Raw genomic sequence first — 26,238 nt, 5'->3', positions numbered from 1 at the left:
TCAAAATGTATCTGGTATGTAACAGCTGTGATTCCAAGCTAGTTTTCGCTGGCTGCAAGCTTTGTGGTCTACATAATATTGGATCTAAGAAAGGGAGGGAGAAGGGAGTCTGTATTGATTTAACACTTAACATATACCAGGATTTTACCACGATCCTTGTATTTATCCTTTATAGAGCCACTTAGGCATTTTAAATCTTCTCCTGCTTTACTTGCAGATAAATTTGGTCTGCACTGCACTTAATCATTCATTCATTCTTCAATCCAAAACTAAGAGGGATGTCTTTCACTCTGTTGTTGAGATTAAGTAGGGGATCCTTTGGGTCTTTAAATTCTCTGACTTCACAGTTCAGTCATTCCCTAGAGCATGAAATTATGCAAATCTGACTCTGCATCTGTGATAAGCTTGTGAAGATTTGTGTGCATGGGACAGGGTCCTTGGGACATCATCTGCATTCTCTTAGCGTGGCTGACCAAGGAACTAAAGATATGTTTGCATCACTACACCCCAGGTGGTTCTTCTTAGCTATCACTGAAAGAGATGCAAAATCCCTTCCAGGTAGGTATACAAATCTCTGGCTCCCCAAGAGCCACTGAGCAAAATATAGGTGGGTAAGACCATATCATACACGACAAAGATTTGTTTTTGATAAAATTCAGAATGTGGGAAACAAAAACAAGTAGCAAGACTCTTTTAGATTATCAAACTAACCTTTTATTTTACTTTTCAATTTTTAAAGATTTTTTTTGAAAGAGATACAGAGGGAGGAGAGACACAGAGAGATCTTCCTTCTATCAGATTTCTCCCCAGCTAGAGAAAAATCAATCAGAAGCCAGGATCCAGGATCTTCATCTGGGTCTCCCATGTAGATTTAGGGACCCAAGTAGTTGGATCATATTTTACTCCTTTTTCCAGATACTTAGCAGGGATCTGGATTGGAAATGGAGCAGCTGGAACTAGAACCCATACAGGATATTGGTGTTGCATGCAAATGACTTCACACTTTACACCACAACCCCTAAAAGTTTTGTTTTAAAGATTTGGAAATGGTCTGGACAGTGGCCAGATCTAGAATTGTATGGAATGTCCAAACTGGGAATGCTAGTAGTGTGATCTATCTCTCCTTATGGTAAAGACTAGAAAGTAAGGGACAGAGAGGAAATGGACTAACCTAAGATTGTTTAGCATGATAGCCACAGAGCCCAAGCACTAACCCAGGTCTCCTGACTACCACATGGATACTTTTACTTTCTCCTAGACTGTCTTCTGCCTGTGAATAAGCTGTTCTTTGACAATTGGCACAGGCTAAGAATCCTGTGTGAGGTGCAAGTATCAGGATACTAGTGATGTTTTGATCATGAAAACCCACCATTTTCCCAAGCTTCAAGCAGGAATGTCAAAACCAAAGCCAAAACCTTATGGCTATTGTTTCCTTCCATCTCTTTAGTTCAGTCCAACATTTTGGAGAAGGGAGCTTGAATTACCTGGGCACTCTTTCTGTTGAGTTGGCAGTCTGGGTAACTAGTGTGGCAGCAGAATTTGATCCACCCTTTGACTCAGCAGTTTGTCCCCAAAGACCTTCACCTGTCAGGCTCTGAGCCCTCACAATGATGCTTATCGCCTTTGCCCTTGCAGGTGCCCCTCATCTTCTTTCTGTCTTAGCTAAGAGCTAATGGCTTGCCTTTTGTATGAAGCTGAGAAGTGTGCTTAGAAGAGAAATTAATTTTGGGACTGGAGAGACATCATCGATTCTGAGTGTCTAGGGGTAGCGAACACAGAATTTGGGAGCTCTGAGAGACTGTCCTGCAGTCTTGGGCTGTGTCAATGATCTAAATTACATAGTTTGCTGAAAATAAAATTAAAAGGTTAGTTTATTTTTCTGCAGTAATTTTTAAAATCCATCCATACAATGAGTACTTAAATTTTCGTTTAAATATATATTATGAAAAACTATGGGCTCAGGATGAAGGCTCAATGGCTAAATCCTCACCTTGCATGCACGAGGATTCCATATGGGCATGGGTCCATATCCCAGCTGCTCTGCTTCCCATCTAGCTCCCCACCTGTAGTCTGAGAAAAGCAGTAGAGGATGGTGCACCTGCAAGGAAGACTTGGGGGAAGCTCCTGGCTCCTGGTTTTGGATCGGCTCAGTCCGGCCATTGCAGCCACTTGGGAACTGAACCAACAGATGGAATATCTTTCCCTCTGTCTCTCTTTCTCTCTGTATATATGCATTTCCAATACAAATAAACAAATCTTTAAGAAATCTGTACATAAATTTCAAAATTCTTTGCATCAGGAAAATTATTACTTGATTACACAGAACTTTTGAAATACCCTTGTACACCAATAACTATTCTGGATCCTGTTAATACAGTTGCTTCAGTCAAGTGAAGATGGAATCTGTGTGCTTCTGAATTACCTGTCATATCTTCTTGCCCCTCATCAATTCTTACATTCATCAATCCATCCATCCATCAGGTCACAAAATAAATACTTGGTGAACATACATTCATTTTGCTGTCAAGTATCTAGATTTTTTTCTTAGTAAATTTACAAGATAAGCGTGGATAGCATGGTAACAGCCCTGTCTATAAGAAATTTGCAGTAAAGTGAAAGAAATAGCCAAAAGGAGAATTCCAATACAATACATCAGGAGTTAAAACCAAAGCAAGTTTAAGAAGGTGTGTAAGCACAGGACACGCTGGGAGTTTCAGTGCAGGCATTTTGGATTTTTTTACATAAATCCTAAAAATAGGTGTTTGCCTAAGTACATTACATTAGTAGGACTGATAACAACATAAGAAATGCCAGAGATGGAGAAATGTTAAAGTAACAAAGCTTTTATCATGCTGTTCCCTGTCCATAAATTCTCCCTCTTCCACATAATGAACACCTACTTCATTGTTACGATCTCCCTTGAAACATAATTTTCTCATGAACACCTTTGTATTTTTTAAAAAGATTTATTTATTTTTATTGGAACATCAGCTTTACCGAGAGGAGGGATAGAAAGAAAGATCTTCAATCTACTTGTTCACTCCTTAAGTGGCCACAACGGCTGGTGCTGAGCCAATATACAAAGCCAGGAGCCAGGACCTTTATTTCAGGTCTCCCACACAGGTGCAGGGTTCCAAGGCCTTGGGACATCCCCTAATGCTTTTCCAGATTGCAAGCAGGGAGCTGGAAGGGAAGTAGAGCAGCTGGGATGCAAACAAGCACCCATATGGGATCCCAGTGCACAGAAGGGGAGGACATTAGCTGCTAAGCCACTATGCGGGGCCTTGTTCCATAATCCTATCAGAACTGATACTGGACACTTAGATATTTTCTTATTTTTTATCAAAGTTTTTACTTTTAGTAATGCAAAAAATCTAAAAGGGGTAGTGTTGGGTTTACTTTGAGTCTTGCATCCCTTTTCTTGTATTCCTTTTGTAGACATTCAATAGTAGACATTCCATGGTGGACATTCAATAACTAAGGTTAAATAGGGAGTGGATGGATGGATGGATGGATGGCTGACAAAGAAAGGGAAGCATAGTTAATGATGAGATAGGTGACTTTCTCTCAGGAGTCTAAAAAAATGGAATTGTTTTAATTCAATGTTTTCTTTCCAGCAACTTTTTTTTCAAGTCAATTCTTTTTCATTCTAAGGAAGGGAACAACTTTGTCACTCTGGTCATGTAGAGCAGAAATACAATGAACATGACCCATGTTAAACCATTTGAGGTATAGAGAGAAGGAAAAGGCTTAGCCGTTATTTGTTCATTATTAGTGTCTCTTTTGCTCTTTTGAATATAATGATATGCTCAATATACAAGTCATGAAGCAGAGTCACACTGGAGTTAACAGCTGTGTGTACACACATTCACATACCTGAGATTGGCTCTTCCCAGGTCTTAGTTCCATCATGTTAAGGCATTTTTAGACTTGAATAGGGTGATGAGAAAATGAAATCTGGCTAATGTATCAGGCAAAAGGTGCTGTAAAGAAGAACGTAGAGAAGATATATAAAAGCTTGATATGCTACAATGGACTTGTGAATATGATTCTCTGCAGAGCAGTAGGCTGGGAAAGAGGTCACTAGAGTTTGCTGATATCATGATCTCAGACAGAAGATAATATCTTCCTCCTGTGTATGAGTCACTGAGTATTAGAGACCTGAACCAGTTACTGATCAGAATGGTTCCACTTTCATTTGTTTTCTGTGTTGAAATGTCATGCAATATTGCATTTGAGGGGGAAGAGCAGTTTCGTTGCTTTGAGAAATCAATGTACTAATCTGGCCTCTATCCCACTAATGGAAGTTCTGAGAATCAGAGGATATAAGCCACTTAATCAAAATCACAGATTAGTGGCCAGTTGGCAAAGTTTGAAAGTCAAGAACCCTGCCAACTCACTTTTGCACCTTGTCTACACAATTACCTTCCATCTCAAAAACATTACTAAGGCCCAAACATGTGTGATTGTGAGACAAAGATTAGCTGGACACTCCTCATATCTTTGAGAAGTGTACAGGAATGAAGAAGCTGTTGAACTTTGCACTAGGATAATTCTGGTCTCATAACTTGTCTCCGTCATCCTTTTCTCACTTTTAGAGCATCAGAGTATTGGATGAACACAGTGAGGAGGAAGCTAATAAATGTTTGCTAGAACAGCTCAGGTTGAAGAGCAAAAATAGGGAACTAACTTTGATTTAAACCACTATTTTGATTCTCCTAATGTGATCCTAGCCAAACCCATTCTTACTCTATAAAGGAGGAATAACAATGTCCACATCACTTGTTGTGTAGAGAACAGAAGAAGAAAACAAATGTACAAAGTATGTGACATCAAATACAAAAATATATGTTCCTTGTTAAAAAAAAAACACCATCGTATACATTGTGACAAATTCCTATTAATTCTCTTGTTCTATTTTTTATAATCCATGGGCAGTTTACACTCAGCTTCCTAGTGTTTTCATATATTTTATTTAAAATTATGCTCTTAATTATCCCATGCTGGACAAAACAGCAGAGGAGAATACAACTTTTCTTGCCATTTCTTCAATTAAAAATGGGGCATTGATTAATTTATTGGTTAGAAATAATATTTATTATGCTCACCCCCTGTTTATAGATTGCTTCTCAGAAACAAGAAGATACTGTCCATGTCCTCAGTAGCTACAGTCTGTAGAAAATAAATAAATAGAACTCACAACCTATTGACAATATATTTCTATCATTTTAAAGCAATAGCATTTTTACAAGTTGATTCAAAAGCAAATCAAATTTTATGTCTTTCATCAAATCAAGACAATCTTTGTTTATAGGCAACGATTTTTCCTCACAGATCCCTCTCCCCAACTCTTCAAAGAATTATATGTCCTAAGTGATATATCAGAAAGATGTTAGTATCTATTTTGTGACTTTACACACTCTAGTGTTTTCGAATGTATCTCTCAGCATCATATGGCTCTAGTTGGAGGAAATGTGGCAGGATGTGAGTCTTTGCAAATTGTGGCAGTGATGACTTATCCCACGGAGGGTTGGGAGAGAAGCTAGACAGGCTGACTGTAAAGGTCTAAGAGAAGGTGAGAAATAGCCCAACCATAATAAAGGCTCTGAAACACTGTTGGGACCACTGCATTCACCCCCAGATGCTAACAAGGTGTTTCTTTCTGTCTATCCTTCTCCTTTAATAGCCCTTCATGGGAGACAATTACTGTGATGCCATCAACAATCGAGCCTTCTGCAACTATGATGGAGGGGATTGCTGTGCCTCCACAGTGAAGACTAAAAAGGTAGGGCAGTGTGCATTCCTCAAGAGCTGCCTCACGCATACCTCTGCAACTTGCTGTGCCAGAGTCACTCCCACATGCTGGGTGATTCATCATCCTAGTTGTGTCAGTGATCTGCTTGCAAGCTTAATTTCAGCTTGTGTTTTGCTTTGTCTTTTAATTCTCTAAATATCTTAAAATGTAAGGTGATATTTAAAAGTTGTTAGCCAATATCATGTGCTGAACCCCAGGTGATCATTACAGATGTGGTCCTCCAAGTTTAGAATAGGATACAGAAACAGATCACTAAAGTTGCAATGAGTTCTTTTAGAAGTGAGGAAAAAGTATGTTGAGGGTCTGACTCAGGTGTCATAGGTAGTGGAAGCTACCATGGGGATTTGGGGGACCATCAAAGGCAGGCTGTATGAGGAGCGATTCAAGTGTTCCTAATGAAACCGTTGCATTTAACCACAATGCTTATCAACCATTCTATTTTCTTTCTGACCAGAGGTGGGCACAACGTTGGGAGAGTGGTAGAACTTCATCCAACTTAGCTGAGAAACATTCTTGTGAAGAATGAGCTAGTGAGAAATAATTTCTATTTTTGTCCTTGTCTACAATCTGAACTGAAAACGCATTTGATTTTAAAGCTCATCATTTGTTCTAATCTCTCCTTTTAAAGTAGAGGAAACTAAGTTCCTGAGGCAGGAAAGATAAATCAGTCAAGGATGATGAGTCCTTTGGAATTACTGGGCAGAAATTATATCAACAGGGGGACTGCAGCCCAGAAATAACTGATGTGCTCCAGTAGGAGAATGAGTGATGGAAGCAGAGCAAGACTCCTGGCTTCCTAGGAACCAAACCAAGTGCCTTTCTATTGCAACATCCTGAAGAGAGTTAGTTCATTGCAAAAAGACCCTGTAATTCTGAACACGACAGTGAATAGGGAACGGTCCATGGAGTCCATTCCAACTGAAGGATTCTTAATGTAGCTTTTTATGAATAAAGATGCTGAGATTTTCTGCAGTTAGTCCTTCACAAATCATATTTCGTAGCATGTACACCCCTGTTTGATTTAGATTTCTTTTTCCTTGATACTACCTTGATGGCACACATTACTGCTTAAGTTTAGGAAAAGAAAACTCTTCTGTTAATTTTATCTTTTTATATAATTGTGAAACAATACATCTTCTCTTCTTTGGAAAATTCAGAAAGAAGGGAACAAAAGAATCACTCTTATCTTAGATACAAAAGATAACCACTGCTTTACTTTTAGTAGATTTTATTATAGGTAATTTGTTCAGTGCAAAGATGTATGTTTCTCCATATATATCTCTGCATTTGCAGTCTGGGGTTTTGTTTTCTTTGGTTTTATTTACTTAACACAGGAATTATACAAAGGCATTACCAAATCCTGGAATAAATTTAGCTATAATAGCTGTGTATATTTGCTGTGTTCTTATTTATGATATGAATGTGATGTTTGCTATTTATATGGCCATTTATCTCAACTTTTATTCTTCACATATGAGTTATTTCAGTGTCTCACAATTGTAAAAAATGATGATCATGAGCATCTTTGCACATAAATATGTTAATGCTTTCATTATCCCTTTAAAATTAACTCTCAGAATTTATTCCGAAAGTTCTGAGCATTTTCAAGCCTCTTGATTCCTGTCTCCAAACAAATACGTTTCTAATATTGTATCTATTTTGTATTGCTAGAGTATACTATCCTTGATAATGAATGGACAATGAAGTGTGTCTTTTAAAAAGAAGGTCAAGAATTGTGCTGCCATTTAGCACTGTCAGTTGGAAATAGAGCCTCTTTGATTAAGATAACTACTGTAACTTATGTACTGAAATATAAAAAGCATTGGTTTTTCTCTCCTTTTTTTGGCATGATGACGGTAGGGTATATAAGAGGGACTTCCTTAAAGGCAAAATTCTTTCTAAAGAGTGCATGGTGAGGAAATGAAGGCATGATATTAAAGATAAGGTGAAGGTTCCAAATGATTATAAGTTCGGTTCCACGTAGTTGTGTGTAGAGGTGGGTAATGGAGCTCGCATGTAAGCACCAGGTCTCCTTTGTGACTCCTCCTATACCAAGTTTTGTTGCAGCAATTCCAGATTGGGAAAGTGCTGAATCTTCACAAAGGGATTCCAGAATCAGTTTGTTTTTCTGTTTTGTTTTGTTTTTTTTTCCCAGCCAGTTCTAAATGCATTTCCTAATCCATTACTACATTATATATATATATATAATTAAAATAAATATAAAATTATAATATATAATATAATGTATAGCTATATAATACATTATATTATATAATATATATTATGCTACTTGGCTTTGTTGTGTTACATGAAATTGTTTTGCTGCTTTAAGTTGCCATTCCTTCCATCAGCTCCTGTTTCCGTCCTCCAATGGAGTCAATATTATTGAGCCCAGTCCTCGCCAAGGCTACTTACATGCAGTAGGATCCAGACAGACATCAGTCTCCCTTGTGCTAGGCAAGCCTGCTATTGAACAATGCGTTCTGTAACTGTGGCAAGGACAGGAAGGTGCAGGAGCTAACAGAGAATTAGTCTGAAAGTCAAGAACAGCTGTCTTGAGGAGTAGCAATGACAATGAGACCTGAAAAAAGGAGTAAGAATATTCCTGGACAGGGGAAATAGTAGCTGGGGCAGAGGGAGCAGTGCCTGTGAGAGCTCTATAGGCAGTGTGGATTGGAGTAGATGAAGGAATCCCTTGATGCAGATATGACTTTATCATAATTAGTTCAGATGTTCATCCTGTGTTTTGCAGCCTTTCTCACTAGAGATTTCTGGAAATCTGACTTCTGGAAGCCTAAGATGTCTCAAAGTCCCTGTTGTTACAATTTAAATCTCCCAATTTAAGACCTAAAATAGTCAAACTCCTTGAAACCTTTCTCCTCTTTGTTGTACAACCTGACTAGACTGAATTATGAATGAAAAGAAGTAGAAAAAAAGAACGCAAGACACCCTTTCATGAATTACAGCTCATGTTCCGTACTCTTCCAGATGGCTTCTTTCAGCTTCCCTAATCCTGTCAACCCTTGCATGTTGTGATTAGTGTTCCCATTGCACAGATGAACCAGTTTGGGCTTAAAGTGCCTTTGGACCTTGTCCAGGATCTCTTGGCTAGTAAGTCCGGAGGCTTGAATTTAAACTGAGTTTTCTGACTGCCACCTCTTGATTTTTTTTTCCTACATGTGACTGAGTCTCAAAAGAGGACAGCTCACGGGGATGGGATCATGCCCTGATCACATATGGCAGTGATCTTAGCAGTTCTGTTTGGAGACATTTCCTATGAGCCCAGAATGCCAGGGAGTCTTAAGTGTGCGATACTTCCCTTGGAAAATGGGAATGCAATTTTTTGTAGCAGCAAAGACAGGGTGGGCAATAGGTAAGGCTCCCAGGCTTGCTGATCATTGCAGCCCTGGAGGTCCAGATATTAGTTTTCACTGGGTGTCCATAAGACAAAAGGAATTTAGGATTCTAGATTTGGCTTCAGCAGTAGGAAACCCCTTAGAGCAGGAGAAGATGTGTATTCCTTTCATTCTCTGCCCTTATCTGTTGGATCTGTTTAGTTCTCACCTGCTCCCTTGTCCTAGATCCTATATTATAGGAAGTTCTCCTTACCCTAAGCAACTGAGGGACACTCAGAAAGTCATCCGCAGCATACACATGCCCAAGAACTTTCCTGAATTATGGGAAATCCATTAATGGAGCACAAACTTTATGCTGAGCCACTTCTAAGATGTCTTGTGCATCTCACTACTACTATATTAGGACAATCCAGCAAGGTAAAACATTAAGATGCAAGGAGGTGGAGTCAACTGCACAAGGTGGCAGAGTGTTGTATGGGACATCTGCAAGGTTTCCCTTATGTGTTGTTTCATAAGCTCAACAGTGCTATTGTTAAAATGTTGTCTCACTATCTTCATCGTATGGATGGTGAAGCTACGATTGAGAAAGGCTAAAGACGAGAGGGCCAATAAGTAGTCGAAATGAAATGGAAATCTGAGAATTAAAATGTCATGACATCTGCTTTAAACCCCTTTGAACATCTTGTTTCCATGTACTTTGATTGTTGTATTTCTTTTTGTGTGTGAAGCTCCTGTTCCATAGACCTCCTGGAAAGTAATTATTGGTATGAATTCCCGTTCTTAGCAACTCCTCCGGTAGCTTCCTCTTGCCATCCCTCGGCATAAACCTCTTTCTGATCCCCCTGAGATGAGGCTTTCCAGTCATTTTGCCCCACATTGTGTCTTTACTCCATCTATCCTTCATCCCCTGTGTAGGCTGTGCAGACACCAAATGTTCTACCTTGTATGATGTGGCCCAATCAAGCAGACAAGAGCAAGACAGTGCAGGAATTTCTGACAAAAGTGCCCTGGTTCCCACCCAGAACACCTACCTGCAGCGGGAGGGTAGATAGGAAGGGTGAGGACTGGAATACAGGGACTGGTTATGTATCGTTTTTTTGTTGGAGCCCTGAAGAGTGTTGAATATGGTGTAGACTCTGGGATCTACTGATTTCCCTTCATAAAAACAGCAACAAATAAATTCAGTCTGTAGTTAAAATTCTAAGTGAATATGTGTTGAGGAAATGAGGGAAGAGTAAGCAACATTAACATCTGCAATATAACACCTCCCAAGGCTGACTGCTGCCTTGCCTTTTATTAGGCAATAGCATTGATTCCTCTGTCACCTCTTGAAAAGCTCTCAGTGTACAGAACAGGGTTTCGAACTCTACATCATCAACTTACTGACCAGTATCAAGGTCTGGAGAGGGTTTGTTTGCTTTACCTTTATGGAAGTTTGTTTTCTTGTAAGATGGGCAGCTAATCATGACAGCCTTGCATGGGTTGTGAAGAGCCAATGAGCCCATACATGGGAAACTGGCACAGGGCAGACCCTTGTCTCCCCAGAGTTTGTGTACCATGGTGTTCGCTGCTTGCATCTGCACAAACAAAATTCATCAAGCCACTTCTCTATCAAAACTAGAAACACCTGGGTAAATCCACCTTTTGGCTCCCTGCTTAAGACTCCTGATTAGTGAGACAGCTTGTGACGACAGGACCTCAAGGCAGGTCCTGAAGGGGCAGTTTACAAAGCAGAGGATATTGTGCAGTTGGACACTCTCAGTGCTGGCTAGAGATGACAAAACTATGTGGTATCAACTCTGAACCCTGTGGAGTCTTTACGAAGACCTTTGTGTTACAAGTCGGGAGAAAGGGGCCCACAGGGTGTCAGAGGCTTCACAGAACACCGTGTCACCCCATGTGAATCTCTGACTCCTTGGTGGTGTCCGATAAATGCAGTGGCACTTTAAAGCATGCGAGGAGGCTCGGGAGTGCTAGTTTGCCATCTGAGACCAAATCTTACAGATTTCATCTTATTTCTGTTAGGTTCCCTTCTTGTAGCATCTCTGGAAAATAAGAAAACTGTCTGGGTTTACTTTAGGTGGGGAAAGAAAGATGATGCCACTCCAAAAACAGAATATCCAGTCCAGAATGAAATGTTCACTGGAGGCAGAGCCTGGCAAGCCATGAGATGGCAGAAGCCAGTGAAACTGGGAAACAGAAAGAGGAACCTGCAAAACAATGGTTGTGGGAGAAGTCTGTGCAGGTCCTTTGTGGCTGGGGCTTTGTTTTCTACTTTCTCACACTGAGAATTTTTAGTTAGATGGTTAATCAAGACATTGGCAGTTAACTTAGTACATGATAGGGCAATCGCATCCCAGGGAAAGGCTCCCTGACCCGTTTTTTGCCTGTGTGCTTATAAATTTATTTGCTCATCCATTTGTTCATTCATTTAGTGCCTGTTGTGTGATTAGTATTCAGCTCAACACAGACATGGTCCCTGTCCAGACTGATCTGGCATACAAGTGCAGAAGTAATTTAGTAGGCGAAACATGAAAAATATTGTGCTGAGATAGGTTGTGGAGGTTATGCAGCAATCTTTAGTCATGTCACTGAAACAGAAGCTAATACTTGACCTAGGCCCTGGAGAATGAAAATGAACAGGCCCAGGAAGGGTAACCAGAGAAGGAGATCATTAATGGCTAAAGAATTCAAAGTAGGAAAACATTTGGAATATTAGAAGAGTCAATACATAAATAAATATTATATCCCTTTCCACAAGGGCAGGGGGAAGGGGATGCAGGTAAAGCAGTGAGAAGCGTGTATCAATCAGATCATGTGAGGCATTGTGGATTTTGGTTCAGATTTTATTCTAAGACAAAATCAATGAATGACATGCATCAGAATGAAATAGAGATAAAACAGATGTATAGCCATCCCTGGTGAATTTTCAAGCTCAATAGGAGTTACAACAAAGAGCATAGGGAAGACATGAGAGGTAGCTGATCATTTTATGGCCGAATATGAGCCAGAGTAAGAGAAAGGGAAATAAGGATGGGTACCTTAGAGTTTTTCCAAGTCTGGGAGATGGGAAAAAAGGGAGGAAAGGCAAGCAAGCCAATTAATATATGAGTCAGTGAGAAATTTGATTCAGCACACTTATTCAACATTGAGTCTTCTCAGGTGTTCAGCTGTTTACTGGGCCTTTTGCCTGTCTTTTTCTTGGTTGATCTTCACAACCATATGAAATACAGTATTTTAAAAAAATTAAATCTCCATTTTATAAATACAGAATTACACTCCTACGGCAGTGAAGGGATTTTCGAAACTGTTGAACGTGAGGGAAGCAAGATCCTAACCAGGTTTCTTATGGTGCCACCTTTGTCCTCTGGCTCAGTTGTCAACTTTTTTTTTACTTGGCTCCATCCTCAGTTTCTAAACTTGAGCCTGTAGGTTTTTCTCTGTGTCTCTCCTAGTTCTAACCCGTGTCTCTTTTGAAAGTGAAGAGTTTATAGAAAAGTATCTGGAGATTACGAAAAAGTATTGTAGATTCTGGATAGAACAGTCTAGATGTACTGACTGGAGAACAGCAAATAACAGCAAAGAGAAAGAGAAGTACTGCATACAAAAACAGTCTGTGGCATGGGTTACTCCAGCATCAAGCACCTATGAATTTAACTTGAAAATGGAACTGAGATGCCTTGGCTGTCAAGCAGTTATTAGAGAGAGAGATAGAGAAATAAATGGAATTGCACTCATTCTCTGGTTTAAAGTCTTGATCAAACAAAAATAAGTAAAACGTTCATGGTCTCTGCTTCAATAACATACAAAAATAAACACAAAAATTGGTGGGAAGGTAGATGTATATATATATTATTTGTTTATTATTATATTTATTTATAGATATTATATTTTTATATGCTCTAGTGTGTGTAATTTGTATGTGTATAATTGAGCACTTTTCACCCTTAGGCACTGTGGTGGGCAGTTTTTCAAGAATTATTTCACTTATTTCTTATTGCAGTCTCAAGAAATGAGCCCTTTCACTGTTCCCTCGTAATGAATGAGTCCCCTGAATGTCAGAGACATTCTCATATGCTCAAGGTCATACCCAAAGTAGGTGACAGGTCTCTGGAAATCCTGCTATTCAACCCTACGCTTAAAATTATTGCAGGGTTTTAGGATGGAGGGTGATAGAAATGGAGGAAAAGAGAGAAGGAAGAAGAAAGGGACAAGGAAGGGAAGGAATGGGGGCTGGGTGAAGAATCAATGAGAAAAGAAAAAAAAAAGCCAGATATGAGGAATGAGTCCGCAAGTACACAAGAGAGACGAGGAAGCGAAAATACTTTTTTTTTTTTTCCTGAGACTGAGCACTTGAGACCCTGCCCAGGCAGGAGGCAAATGAGGTCATTAAATTCATCTGCGCAGATGGGGGACCCTCTGGGGAAACTTATAAGCAAATGGCATGATGCAATGAAGTGAAATCTACTTGCGTTAGTTCAGGCTGGGACTCAAACAGGGACTGTACTTTGCTCATTGAGAAGATAGATCATCTGCTGCATGGGGACGATATTCGCTCTGTTTTTCTCTGTTTCTAGAAAGGGAAGCTTGCCCAAGGTCACAGAACACATGCATGCTTCCACTGGAAACTGGACTGCAGGCCTCACACTTTTTCCTAAGATGCTAACATCTGCTCCAATGCACTTCACATGAATTTTGTGCAGAATTTATATAGAAAATATTGCACATTTAGGATTTTGGGATGCTGAAAAGGTGACATGAGGTTGTCTAAGATATGGGCTCCAGAAATCAAAATTATCCATCTATGCAGAGAATTATATTTATATTCTTTATTTGATCACTTCTTTTATTAACAACTATCATACATTACATGTTGGATATTCTTTTGTGAAATTATATTCATTAACTTTGCTATCATGCACCACAATTCTTTAGTATTTTACCCAACTCTGTTAGATCACCCTTGTAAGATAGCTCTTATTCTCTCATTTCTACACAGAAGAACCTGAGGCCTTAAAAGAAATAGCTTATCTTTGAGCACAAGATCTGTTGCTTATTAGTTTGGCTAAATGCTTGTTTCTTTATGAGTCTCTGTTTCCCAATCAATTAAAAGGATGTTGTTGTAGTGTCTATCTTAGAGTTGTCAAATGAACTCAATATCTTCCTCTGGAAAGTGTTCATCATATTACTTGGCCAATAAATGAGTGGAAACTGCCATGATCATGATCATGGTACACTTGGTAAAAGTTGTCCCAGGATTGACAGGAAGCAGAGCCATGACTTGCATGGGCAACTTCTGCCTCCCAGTCCCCAATGCAGCAATTCACTGCTACCCTGCTTACTGATCTCATAAGTATTGCTTCAGGGAAATAAAAATAGCTTGATCAATTCATTGCTTTCTTTTCTTTCTCTGCAGGTCACTCCCTTCCCTATGTCCTGTGACCTGCAAGGAGACTGTGCTTGTCGGGACCCCAAAGCCCAAGAACACAGCCAGAAAGACCTCCGGGGATACAGCCACGGCTAAGGAAAGACAAAGAATTGTCAAATAATTCCCAATGCCAGGACCCGCATCCCTTTGGTATTGATTTCACAGTCAGCTGCTCAATAGAATGGCCTCTCCACACCAGGGATCCTTAGCACCCAACCGGTCTGCCTTTAATTTCACCTAGGAAGGACTTATAGTGGGGGCGCATGAACCAATCTCATCATGTTGAATGATGGATGGAATGGAATCTCATCCCAGAGTCTAAGATGGATTGCATATACAACATACAGTCCTGGAGCCTCCTAAAATTCCAACCATTTGTCACATGACTACAGAGAGAAACATGTTCTGTGTCTAAGAGTGTGCACATCTTTGGTTAGTACACATGCATGCATATGCATCCATACAAACATCTGTGTCAAGGTAGTTCTGGAGACTGAGCAGTGAGACTGGAACATAATCTTTCCTGTCTCAAGCTTCTAACCAACACTAACCATGGGAGAAATAGAGTTGCAGAAACTGCTTAAACCAATGTTGAGGTACCAACTTAACTCACACTCTGAGGCTTGGACTATGCAGGGTCATGCACAGTGGTGCAGTCCTTTGGGATTGGAAGAGAAATGGTCTATAATCACCTATCTTTTGGGTAATGAGGGCCTAGGAGGAGGTAAAGATTCCAAGGTATGCAAAGATTCCCAAGTCTTCTGCTACTGTGGGAACCTTACCCTAATACCAGGGTTTGAGGGCCAAACTGGAAATGGCTTAGAATTGAAATGTAAAGGTATTATGCCAGCCCCCTGCTTGAGGCTTCAGAGGCCATAACATCCCTACAGAACCTACCCATTCCTCAAATCTTGCCTTGGGACCACATTTGCTGCTACTTTTCTTGCTGCTCTATCCTATACATTGAGTATCCCCACGATGGTAGAACCAAGTTAGGAAAGCTCCCACACAACCAAACAGTCTGCCTTAAAGATGACTCTCATTTCCCCACAGTTCCTCACTTCTTAGCCCTCCTGCAAAAGGAAACCCCTCAAGGGCCCACGGGGTGACAAGTTAAGTACCCCCTGAGTAGGTTTCTCATCTTGGAAGGGAGTTGAGGGACTTCAGAATCTAGAGTGTCTAAACCAGTGTTAGATTTTGTAAGTGGAACAGTGTTAAATCTCTATGATGTTGGAGCCATCCAGAGGCTATTGGACTTACCTGGACTCTTGGCTCATCATCTTCATCCTAGTCTTCCTGGCCTTTCATACTGCAGTAAGCTTTGATCCTGAAGACCTCACCATTGATCTTAATAGGTGTAATTCTATCACAGAGAATCATCTTGGGTATGATCAGTGTGGGATGTGTTCTATAGGATCTTCAGAGGGAAACCAGAGTTTACAGCCTCTGTACTCAACATGATCATAACATTTTCCATGTATTTTTCTCAGTGCCAGTACTGACTCCCACATTTGTGGCTGGCAAACTCTTCCCTCAATCCATGATCAGCCTCCAAAAGCTAAGTGAAGACTAGTCAGTTTCACAAAAATGTCCGCAACTCTTTGTGGGTCTCTTTACCCACTTTGAGTCAGTCACCTGTTCATTCTCTTTGAATTGGTATGGGACAAGAATACGGCAAGATGAAGCAGGGTGAGTGGCTAAGTTTGACCTAGTTTCTGAAATCTGAATATGCCAAATGAGAAGTTAGGAGGAGCTAAATTAGTGGTATGATACAAATATTACTGCAAAGCAAGTCATCTCAAGTAGTGAAGGCAACCAAAAAAAAATAAAAAGTCATGTGTGAGAATTGAAAATATCAGACACCTGTGCAGCCCCTACAAACTCCTTCATTCAAGGCAGTCCTGGTTAATTCATCACAGCTCCTTTTCCTTTTGGGACCAAAACCAACTTCAGAAAACATTTTACTATATCATTCCAAGCAGCACATACCTGCTAATCAAGGACACTTGAGAACATCTGTTGGCTCTCTGTGGTCAGTTATATCAAGACATATTGAGGTGCTTTTCACACAGGTGCCCACAGCAAGGCTGCAGTGCTTAGTTTTTATGGCTTGTATCATATTATAAGCTCTGAGATAGGGTTACAGAAATGAGAGATTTCCACCACTGTTAAGGTCAGGCTCAAATCCTTTGTTTCTTCCTAACAAAATAACATCTTATTATTATCCAGGGCATTTTCTTTTTCTGTAACAACCAGGGCCAATGCTTAGCAAAAAATAGGAATATTAGAGTCAGTCCTCTTTTGTATCACTGTCACATGTCTTAGAACTCTCGCCAATGTGTAAGTTTTCTCTTTTGCACATGTTGAGAGGTACAAACTAAGGACAGTAACAGTATCACCCCTGTTAGTGGCCTAACAATACCCATAAGTTATAACTGAAAAAACAACAAAAACAAACAATTTTGTAAGACTCAAAGATGATGGAACAAGGTGGAATTGCAGGGACCACAGAAGAACCTCATCTTCTTCAATCAGTCCTCATCCTCTTTGTACCTTTCCTCTCGCTGTCTCCGCTCCTATTTTCCAGCTGGGTAAATATGCCTCACTGCTGACTTCTAACTCCTAACTCACAAATTGAATTGAGCTCTTTTGAGTAATGAGCTACCCAGTCCATTTCTTACTATCATTCCAGTCTCTTAACAACAGATTTGTTTTTTTCCATAAATATTAGGCAAAAGAGGTTACTTGACTGTGGCCATCCTCATGCCCACTTATGAGATGTTTAATTAAGAGGCTCTTCTCAAACAGTGCTGGAGGGTCCGCTCTAGTCATGCAATGCACTGATTCCGCGTTCCTTTTTATTGTTGGGAATTGACTCATTGTCTCACTCCTTCAGTCATCTCCTGCATAGAACAATGGAGTACCGACTGTTTATTGGCAGCTCAGAGGCCCTATAACACTAGGGGTTCTGCATCTGAAGAGGTATTAGTCTGTTAGCAGCAAGAATGGAAAGATCCGGCAGACAGCTCTCTAAGCCCCCATCTAAAGAAACCTTTGGAGGCTATAAAAGGCTCATTGCCTGCCCAGAGGACTTGCATTATCCTCAAATTTTGTGCCAACAACTGTTTAAGGGAATGCAGTCCTTGGAAAGTCAGTTTGGGTGGGTTAATTGGAGTGTTGGAGAAGGGAGTGACTGATGGGCATACATGGTAGTTGCTTGAAGATGGAGGGTGTCAGCCCCTGTTGCTGGCTTCAGCATTACTGAGTCACTGCCTAGACAATTCTGTTGATCTCATTCCACCTTGGCCTAATATGTAAATTCTGTTTGTTAAAAATAATTCTTCAAGACAGATCTCAGCTACCTCCCTTCCAGGTTTGATTTAACTTGGTTGTAACTGTCAATTTGTTATAGGTCTTACCTGTGTTTAAGGAGAGAAAGAGAGAGGGGGATAAAGGAACAAAAGGAAGGAAGAAAAGAAAGAGGGAAGGAAAAATAAAGGAAGGAAGGAAACCATAAAAATCGAGTTAACAGTTCTGAGATTTTTTTATGTTTTTGTCTGGAACTACTTCAAGTGGGAAAATGAAAAGAAGAAATTGGTGGTGACAAAACTGTACAGAGACAGAGTAGTAGATGACAAGGAGATTAAAATGAAATAAAAATGCATGATTTAAAATTAAGAAGAAACATATTGCGATGTTTCCCAAAGGAAATTACTTATTCTACTGACCGAGTAGATAGACATAAGCATAAACATTTCTTTAGAGCACAGAGTAGGATTTTATAGCATTGTCTGTTATTTTCTGTACATTGTGGTAGGTCCAGAAAATATGACCATTCCCCATTGATATGTCGGTGGGATTGGTGGAGTGTTCTGCTTATTTGTTTGGTGGCAATCAGTGGTAGTAGGGAGTGGGTGGGTTTGGTATTAGTTTTCCATATATTAAGGGGACATATTGTGTCATTGTGCTTTTTACGTTCTAAGATGTCTCTATTTACTGGGATAGCACTGCATTTTCTATAAAGACTGCACTCAGAACTGCACTGCACAGCCCAATTTCCAACAATGCTGCTACATGACCGGACAGGTAACTCCAGTAAGTTTTGAGAAACAAACCAGGCTAAGCGAAGAACAAAGTAAGCAAGAATCTAAATAGTAAACAAATATAACTTTAGTCTTGTTAATTATTCCAGTTTTGCCAAATTCCTATCAATGATTTGCTTTTCCGAGGGAATGTATGATAGCCAATAAAGGAATTACATCCCCAGAATATAGAACGGCTAATTCCAAGCAGTTTGATTGGTGATCTTCAATAAGTTTTCACATTGCCTCTACATTTGCCTCAGTTTTTTTAGTGGCAAAATGGGGATAATCATACTTACCTACCTCACAGGGGGAAGACAGGGGACGAGGCTAAGAGGTTCAGTGGCCTTTGGCAATCTGGGAAGGTTGACAAGAACTTCATGGATTAGGCACAGGCTAGTAGTCATTTAGGAAAGATAGGGAGCGCTCTTTGGATATGTCAAGGAGTAATGCTGGAGCTCCCGAATGGTAATCCACCCTGGGAGAAAGACCTATATTGAGGGATATTTGACTTTATAGGTTAATTCAGTTTTCCCCCGGTATCCTAGCCTCTCCTAGTTTGATCATTTGCTTAAAAGCCAATTCCTTCCTACAGTGTAAAAGTCAGTTTATAGTTGTCTATCCAAGACTTACAGGCCATTTTCAAATTTCGGAAGAAGGGAGTCTCTGAAATTCCTTCAGACTTTAAATTCCACATCAAGTGTTCTGTGAGAAGAAGACATGGCATTCTGAGTGCGAACAACTCGGGGCCTCTGAAACCACACACCAGCAGACAGCAAGGAGACTTTGAACAATGATTGAGTTGCTTTCTTGGGTCTCTGTAATCAATAACCTGTCCACAGATATCTATCTATATAAAGATATTATATATAAATATAAATTTACATATATATGCACATGTATATATAGTTGTACATATATGTGTGTATATATATACTTAAATGTAATATTTACAAAATAAAACTGTGATCTCGTCTAGAGAAAATGTACTCATATTACAAACTGCTCTTCCATATTTATGTACAATATTATACCATTTTATTATTGTTATAATTATTATGGGTATTTCTAATTATTCTGAGGTTGAAATCTGTTTGGCACCTTCTGAATGCTACCAAAAAATGACTCTTCATTAAAGTGCTTAAAATCTGTACTATTGAGAATTCTACTGGCCTACTGTAAAAAGGAAAAAAAAAAAAAACAACTCAAAACCAAAACCAACACAATTCCAATCCTTTCTCTGTACCTCACACGCATAAATTTGCTGCTCCTATTTTTGGGTTTATGTTTTTCCCCTGTTTGTGTTTTTATGGATCTAAGTTAAGTCTTTCAGCAATATATAAAAATGTAAATAGTAAACTTTTATTTATTAAGAATGTCATCTTTTTTAATTTATATTTACACAGTTGTTCATCTAATTTATTTTTTCTATACAGTTTTAAATACTCAGACATATTTTGCTGTTCATGATATTTTTACCCTGTCTCATGGATTTGTTATTCCATACTGTTTTCTTCTGGTCTCAATTACAGGTTGAATCTCACAAAAATAATGTCAATGACAGAAATATTTTGCCACTGTTGATTACTATATGTTAAAGTTCTATATTATGAAAATATATATTAGCTTGTATGCTTCAACGTGTCCTTATTTTGTTTTTGTTTGTTGTGGAACACTCGGGGACAGTGCAGTCTCTACACAAACACAGAAACCCAGACCAACAACAGTACAGGGCTGAGTCTACTGCACATGCAATCCTCTATGTAATTAATTCCTGAAGGGTACTGACATTGTATAGATATATGTAAAAGTTAAAAAATGGGGGCTGGTGCAGTGCCATATAATACTCACTCTCTCCCTGTAGTGCTGCCATCTCATATGGGTGCCAGTTCTAGTCCTGACTACTGTACTTCATATCCAACTCCCTGTTTTGCTGCTCTCCCTGGCTTGGAAAGCAAAGGTTGGATCAAGTCCTTGGACCCCTCACGCATGTGGGAGATCTGGAAGAAGCTTCTGGCTTCAACTCTGGCTTGTCGCTATTTGGGGAACAAACTAGTGGATGGTATATTCTCTCTGTCTCTTTGTCTCTCTCCTTTTCTCTGTAAATCAACCTTTCAGCTATTGCACTTATGTAGGAGATCTGCGTTTATAGTGTGTTCCAGGCTCCTGGCATTTTTTCTGGACAAATCCTGGTGTACAAACATCTCTCTCACTCTTTCTCCTCTTCCCACTCTCCCTCCCACTCCCCCTCTCTCCTCATCACTAAAGTAAATAAATTTTAGAACTTGGAGGAAATTGTACTATCATACTGTACCAGTATAAGTAAATGTGTTGAGTTCTTAACTTTTTTTCTGCAAAAATTTATTTAATTTTTAATTAGAGAGATTTACAGAGAGAAGGAGAGACAGAAAGATCTTTCATCTGCTGGCTCATTCCCCAAGTGGCCACTGTGCATGGAGCTGAGCTGATCCCAAGCCAGGATCCAAGAGCTGCGTCTGAGTTTCCCATGCGGGTGTAGGGTCCCAAGGCTTTGGGCTGTCCTCCACTGCTTCCCCAGGCCACAGACAGGGAACTGGATGGGACATAAAACATCCAGGACATAAGCCAGTGCCCATATGGAACCTGGGGGCATGTAAGGTAAGCATTGTAGCCATTAGGTACCACACTGGACCCAGCATTTAATTGTTAAAGCCAGAAATAAGAATTAAAGCAAAAGCACAACTTCTCTGACCTTCAACCCAAGGGAAACAATACTTCTTTGAGTAAATGTGATTTATTCCAAGTGAATGAGACCTGGGTTATCATTAGACCAAACCCATGTCTAAATACCATCTGCCTAGTAACCTTGAACAAGTAACTTACCTTTGCTAAGTCAGGAGAGATTGACGATACAAAGAAGCCTATGGTGTGTTTCAGCAAATGGAATCAGCAGGTGCATGAACCTCAGAAAAACACAAGGCATTTTTAAGAAATTATACAAAAGGCCGACATTCATAGACAGTAGAAAGGGCAATAGTGGTCCTACCAGAATAGAGTTTACCATTAACCAGCCTGAAGATTTCAGGCTGGGTATTAGCGAGGTGCAGCTGCTCGAGTCAATGGACATGATCATATTTGTGGTTGAAAAAGATCCTTCAGATAGTTACATGAAGGAGAATAACGGAGGGATGATCAGATACATCTAATGTATTAACAGCAGATTCTGTCATCGAGAAAAATAATGATGGCTCTTTGGATGCAACTAATAATGGTAGGGAAAGTTTCATTCTTTTTCATTCTATCTAGTGATGTGATTGATGAAATAGTCATTACATTCTCTAACATTGTACAATTCTAGAAACTCATTGTATTACTACTGCTATTGACTAATTTTAAATTTATTTTAAATTAATAAACTTTAGAGTGGTTTTAGGTTTACTGAAAAGCAATCCAGACAATAATCTTCTGATTATATTCCATCATATATTATAAAATCAAAATTGGAAAACTTAGTTACATTCTAGGACCAGCTATCAGGGAATACAGAAAGTAAAGCCATGTGATCAGATGTGTAGGTTTGGAAATTTAACATCCTTGGTCACTCTTTAGTGTTTTGACTACTATTCAGACTCAAGAAGAGACAGGGAGTCTGGGAAAGGGGTCAAAATGCTGTCTGCTGTAATCTGGGTTCACAGGTGCATGCTTGCTGCATCATCCTGAGCCGCTCCCTAGCTTCATGTTTTTCAGTAGCATTATCTGTTGAATGAGGTTCCAAATTATTCAGTGATATAGTCTGCTCTGAGATAGACATGTCATGACTTAAGTACAGCACCTAAGAGAGAGCTGTTACATAGTAGATGCTCAGTAGCTATTAGTTGTGACCATTATTCCCTTTCCAATTTATTCACCTCATCTTTGACTACCATAAAAAAAGGCTGTATTCTGTGCCAGAAATTCAATGGTAGGCAAGGAAATATAGGCAGCATATATAGCCCTCTAATATTTACATGGGACAAAGTATGTCACTTGCTTCTAAGTGATATAGATTTATTAAGCCTGAAGTTCTACAATCCATTTAATGCTGCATCTATTTCCATGAAACTAGACAAAACTTAGTTGTCCATCCAAGATACAGAAAAATCTCAGAATTAAAACAACTTTTAAAATAAAAAGTGCATACTTTTTTTAACTATTCAAAAGTGAAACAGTAAGTGCATGGGTAGGACAAGCATATCTTAAGACATGAAAGTGACTCACGTTCTCTTTTTGTTCTTACACAAATGCTGTTTTAGGGAGGAAGGATCACAAGTTCTAGCGACCACATATATAACTTTCACGGCCAGGAGAAACTGAGACTCAGAATTCAGTGGGTTTTTTTCTTCATAGCGTGGGGTCTGAGAATCAAATTTCAGTCTCTAAAAATTGCACAGTTTTCAGTCATTCTTTCTTGTCTTGGTTGTCTAGCCTAAGCCAAAGGCACACAATTATAAATACTACAACAGTGGAAGCTGTTTCAGCTTCATGTCAACACAGGTTGAGTGGTAGTGATACAGTGCTCAGTGGAGATGGATCTTATGACATCACCAAACTCTGGCGGTGTAGAAGTCTCTGAACTTTAGTTCCTCTTTCACGGCTGACTGCAATGCAATAAATGCATATATAGTCCATGCTCCTGGTTTCTGATGGCAGCCAGTAAATCTGTTGGCATTTCTTAGGGTGAGGAGCATCTTTTGTTCCAGTGATGTGATTCATGATGGTCTCCTAGAAGTGGTCATCAGAAAGACCGGCTCATGATAGAGGCTTGGAACTTTTCGTAACACTAACCAACTTCCAAGAAGAGAAAAGCTGAAGATTGAGTTAATAAGCAATCATGCCCCCACTGTAAAATATCCATGAAAATCCATAAAATGATAGAATGTAGAGGACTTCTAAATTGGTGAGTACATCTATGTGCCAGGAGCATGCAGAGCCCAGTTGCACAGGGGACTGAAGCTCCTTTACTTGAAACCACCCAGACCTTGCGTATTGCATCTGTTCACATGTATCTTAGAACATATCCTTTGGAATACATAAACCATAGCAATTAAGCTGTAACTACACTCGCAAATGATAGAGCCTATCTAAGGAATCGGTGCAGAGTCAACTTGGACAGAAGTGAAAGTAACCTGAAGACCCACTACTTTCAACTGATGTGTGAGTTAGAGAACAGCTTAGATCTGAGCCCATAGCTATGGGGCCTGGGCTAATTGTCACAATTGAATTCATCTACAAGACACCCAGCTCGTTTAAAAGCTTTGGTCAATGTGAAGACAAAACAAGACAAAACAAAAAACTTCTTTACATCTGGTCAGGGAAGCACTGGGTGTGAGTATAAAAAGAGCTGCATTTCACTTTTTCCTAGAGAACAAAACTGGAAACGGAAAGAGAAGTTCATGGGATAAACACTAGATTTTCTTGTCTGTATTTACCATGATTTATTTATCAAATGAGGAACTTAAGGTTGGATTGGAGAAGGAATTATCTAGGAATATGCATTATGTGAGTCAGAGAGCTCTAATTCTGTATTCTTTTCTCTTCAACCACAAACCCTCTTGCTCAACCTGATTAAAAATATCATAACAAGCTCCTTAAAAGGATACACTTGTACTCATTCTTTTAAAAACTTTCTATTTATATTTTCCCTATGAAAAAATAATCAAATAGTTCCACCCACTTTACATTTCACAAATGAACAAATGAGCTTTAATTGTTTGTTACAAAGCTGAGTTTTGAGCATTTCTATGTGTGGTGCATTGGTCTAGGCACTGATAAGAGTAGTAGCCAAGACAGACATGGAGACTTTGGCTTTCCAGAGTATTGTGTAATGTGCGAGGCGTTATAAATGGACAAAGCCACTGCAGAAGGAAAATGTTAAATGTTGCCTGCAGCAATAACAGTACACGAAAAAGCAAGGGGGTAGAACTGGACATGGCTCACAAGGGAAATAAAAAGTGTTTAGACAATTGGAATCTCTATTGGAAAGAAGGGAAGCTGAAGAACCACCATGGGGAAAGACGCCACATATTGTCCACATTTTATAGAAAATAAATTGTCAAGTGCTTTGTACATGCCTCTCTACGTCTAGGCTTTTCTGAAGCCAACCTGGAATAAAGGATTCAAGTGCAAGGAGTTTTGCTAAGATACAATTCCAGCATTTACCAGCAGACGCTAACATATAAAAAACGATGGAATTTTAAAGAAGGAGGTAACACCAAATATGTTCCTATAGCACCTTAAATCCTCTTTGGAACACTGCTAGCCAGCGGAGAACACTTTCTCTAGCTTCACCCTAGCTGAGATGCTTGAGAGGTATTTATCCGTCACTAATCGAAGGAGTCCAATGAAGTATCCATTCTCTATCACACCCATATTTCATGCTGGTGAAGAGAGTGAGCTCAGGCAGCTCTCAAAGCAATGTTGGATATTGATTATGGGAAGTCACATCAGCAAACTTTAGCCTGGTGAGAGATATGGGAAGAGATTCTGCTATAGCAATGAGATGATTGTACTCTAATGATAATGCTGGAAAAACATGGAAAGTTTTAGGGAATGGGATATCAGGTACAGATTTCAGTTTTTACGTAGGTCAATTTGTGTTGGGACCAACATATCAGGTGTGATCCAAAATGTATTAGCACCAGATGGGAGGCTGATATGATAGTCCAGATGACAGATGAGTTTAGGGTGCTCGGACAGTGGTGGACAAAATTGTTACCAACAGACTTACAGGAGATAGTACTTACTAACACTTAGTTTGATACCACAGATGGAAGGAAGAGTGATGGAATAATTTAGTTAAATATACATATTTGTAGTGACAGTCATATATCCTAGAATGCTTAAGGCCATAAAGGCAGGGCCAGCATGGTAGCACCACAGGCTAATGCAGTGCAACCCATATGAGCTCCAGTTCTAATCCTAGCTTCTTCACTTCCAATCCAGCTCCCTGCTTATGCACAGGAAAAGCAGCTAAGGATGGTTCAAGTTCTGGGGTCCTTGCACCCACGAGGGAGATCTAGAAGAGACTCCTGACATCTTACTTCGGATTGACTAAGCTCTCACTGTCATAGCCCTTTGGAGGAGTGAACCAGCAGGTGCAAGAGTTTTTTTCCTCTCTCTCTCCTCTCTGCCTCTCCTCTTTGTAAATTTGCCTTGCAAATAAAAATAAATTAATCTTTAAAAAAATAAGGCAGCCAGGAAACACAGGAGGTGTCAAAATTCATACCAATTTTTTTTTCCAGAGGGAAAAAGAAATGAGTGCAGGAAACATATGTAATGAGAGCACTGCATGGTTTCATGAGTCTTTTTAGCAGTTCAAATCTATAGAAAGATGCCCAAACTCCATCTCCCAGGATTCCATCTCCTAATAAGGAGCTTTGTGCCCATTGCTTATGATGAATTATATTTTTTTAATGATCCAGGTTCTTTTTATCTAGCGATAGTTCTTATCACAATGGTCCAACCCCCCCCCCTTTTTTTTTTTTGCCTCTCTCTCTACCAGTTCTCTTTTAGTTCACAAAAACCAGATTTTACACACTG

General features: G+C 39.6%; 1 protein-coding gene across 1 annotated transcript in view; it reads left to right on the top strand.

The window, feature by feature from the left end:
- PAPPA (pappalysin 1) overlaps nucleotides 1-16,522 on the top strand; it is a 234,249-nt gene extending 217,727 nt beyond the window's left edge. Inside the window, exons 21-22 of the mRNA XM_041004621.1 lie at nucleotides 5,687-5,785; nucleotides 14,588-16,522. Of these exons, the coding sequence (XP_040860555.1) occupies nucleotides 5,687-5,785; nucleotides 14,588-14,695 (207 nt within the window). The 3' untranslated portion in view covers nucleotides 14,696-16,522. The remainder of the gene's footprint in view (nucleotides 1-5,686; nucleotides 5,786-14,587) is intronic.
- The last annotated feature ends 9,716 nt before the right edge of the window (nucleotides 16,523-26,238 follow it).

This window comes from Ochotona curzoniae, unplaced genomic scaffold (assembly GCF_017591425.1).
Source record: "Ochotona curzoniae isolate NIBS_2020 unplaced genomic scaffold, NIBS_Ocur_1.0 scaffold_3208, whole genome shotgun sequence".
Lineage (NCBI taxonomy): Eukaryota > Metazoa > Chordata > Mammalia > Lagomorpha > Ochotonidae > Ochotona > Ochotona curzoniae.
This window is presented reverse-complemented; position numbering and strand designations above follow the sequence as displayed.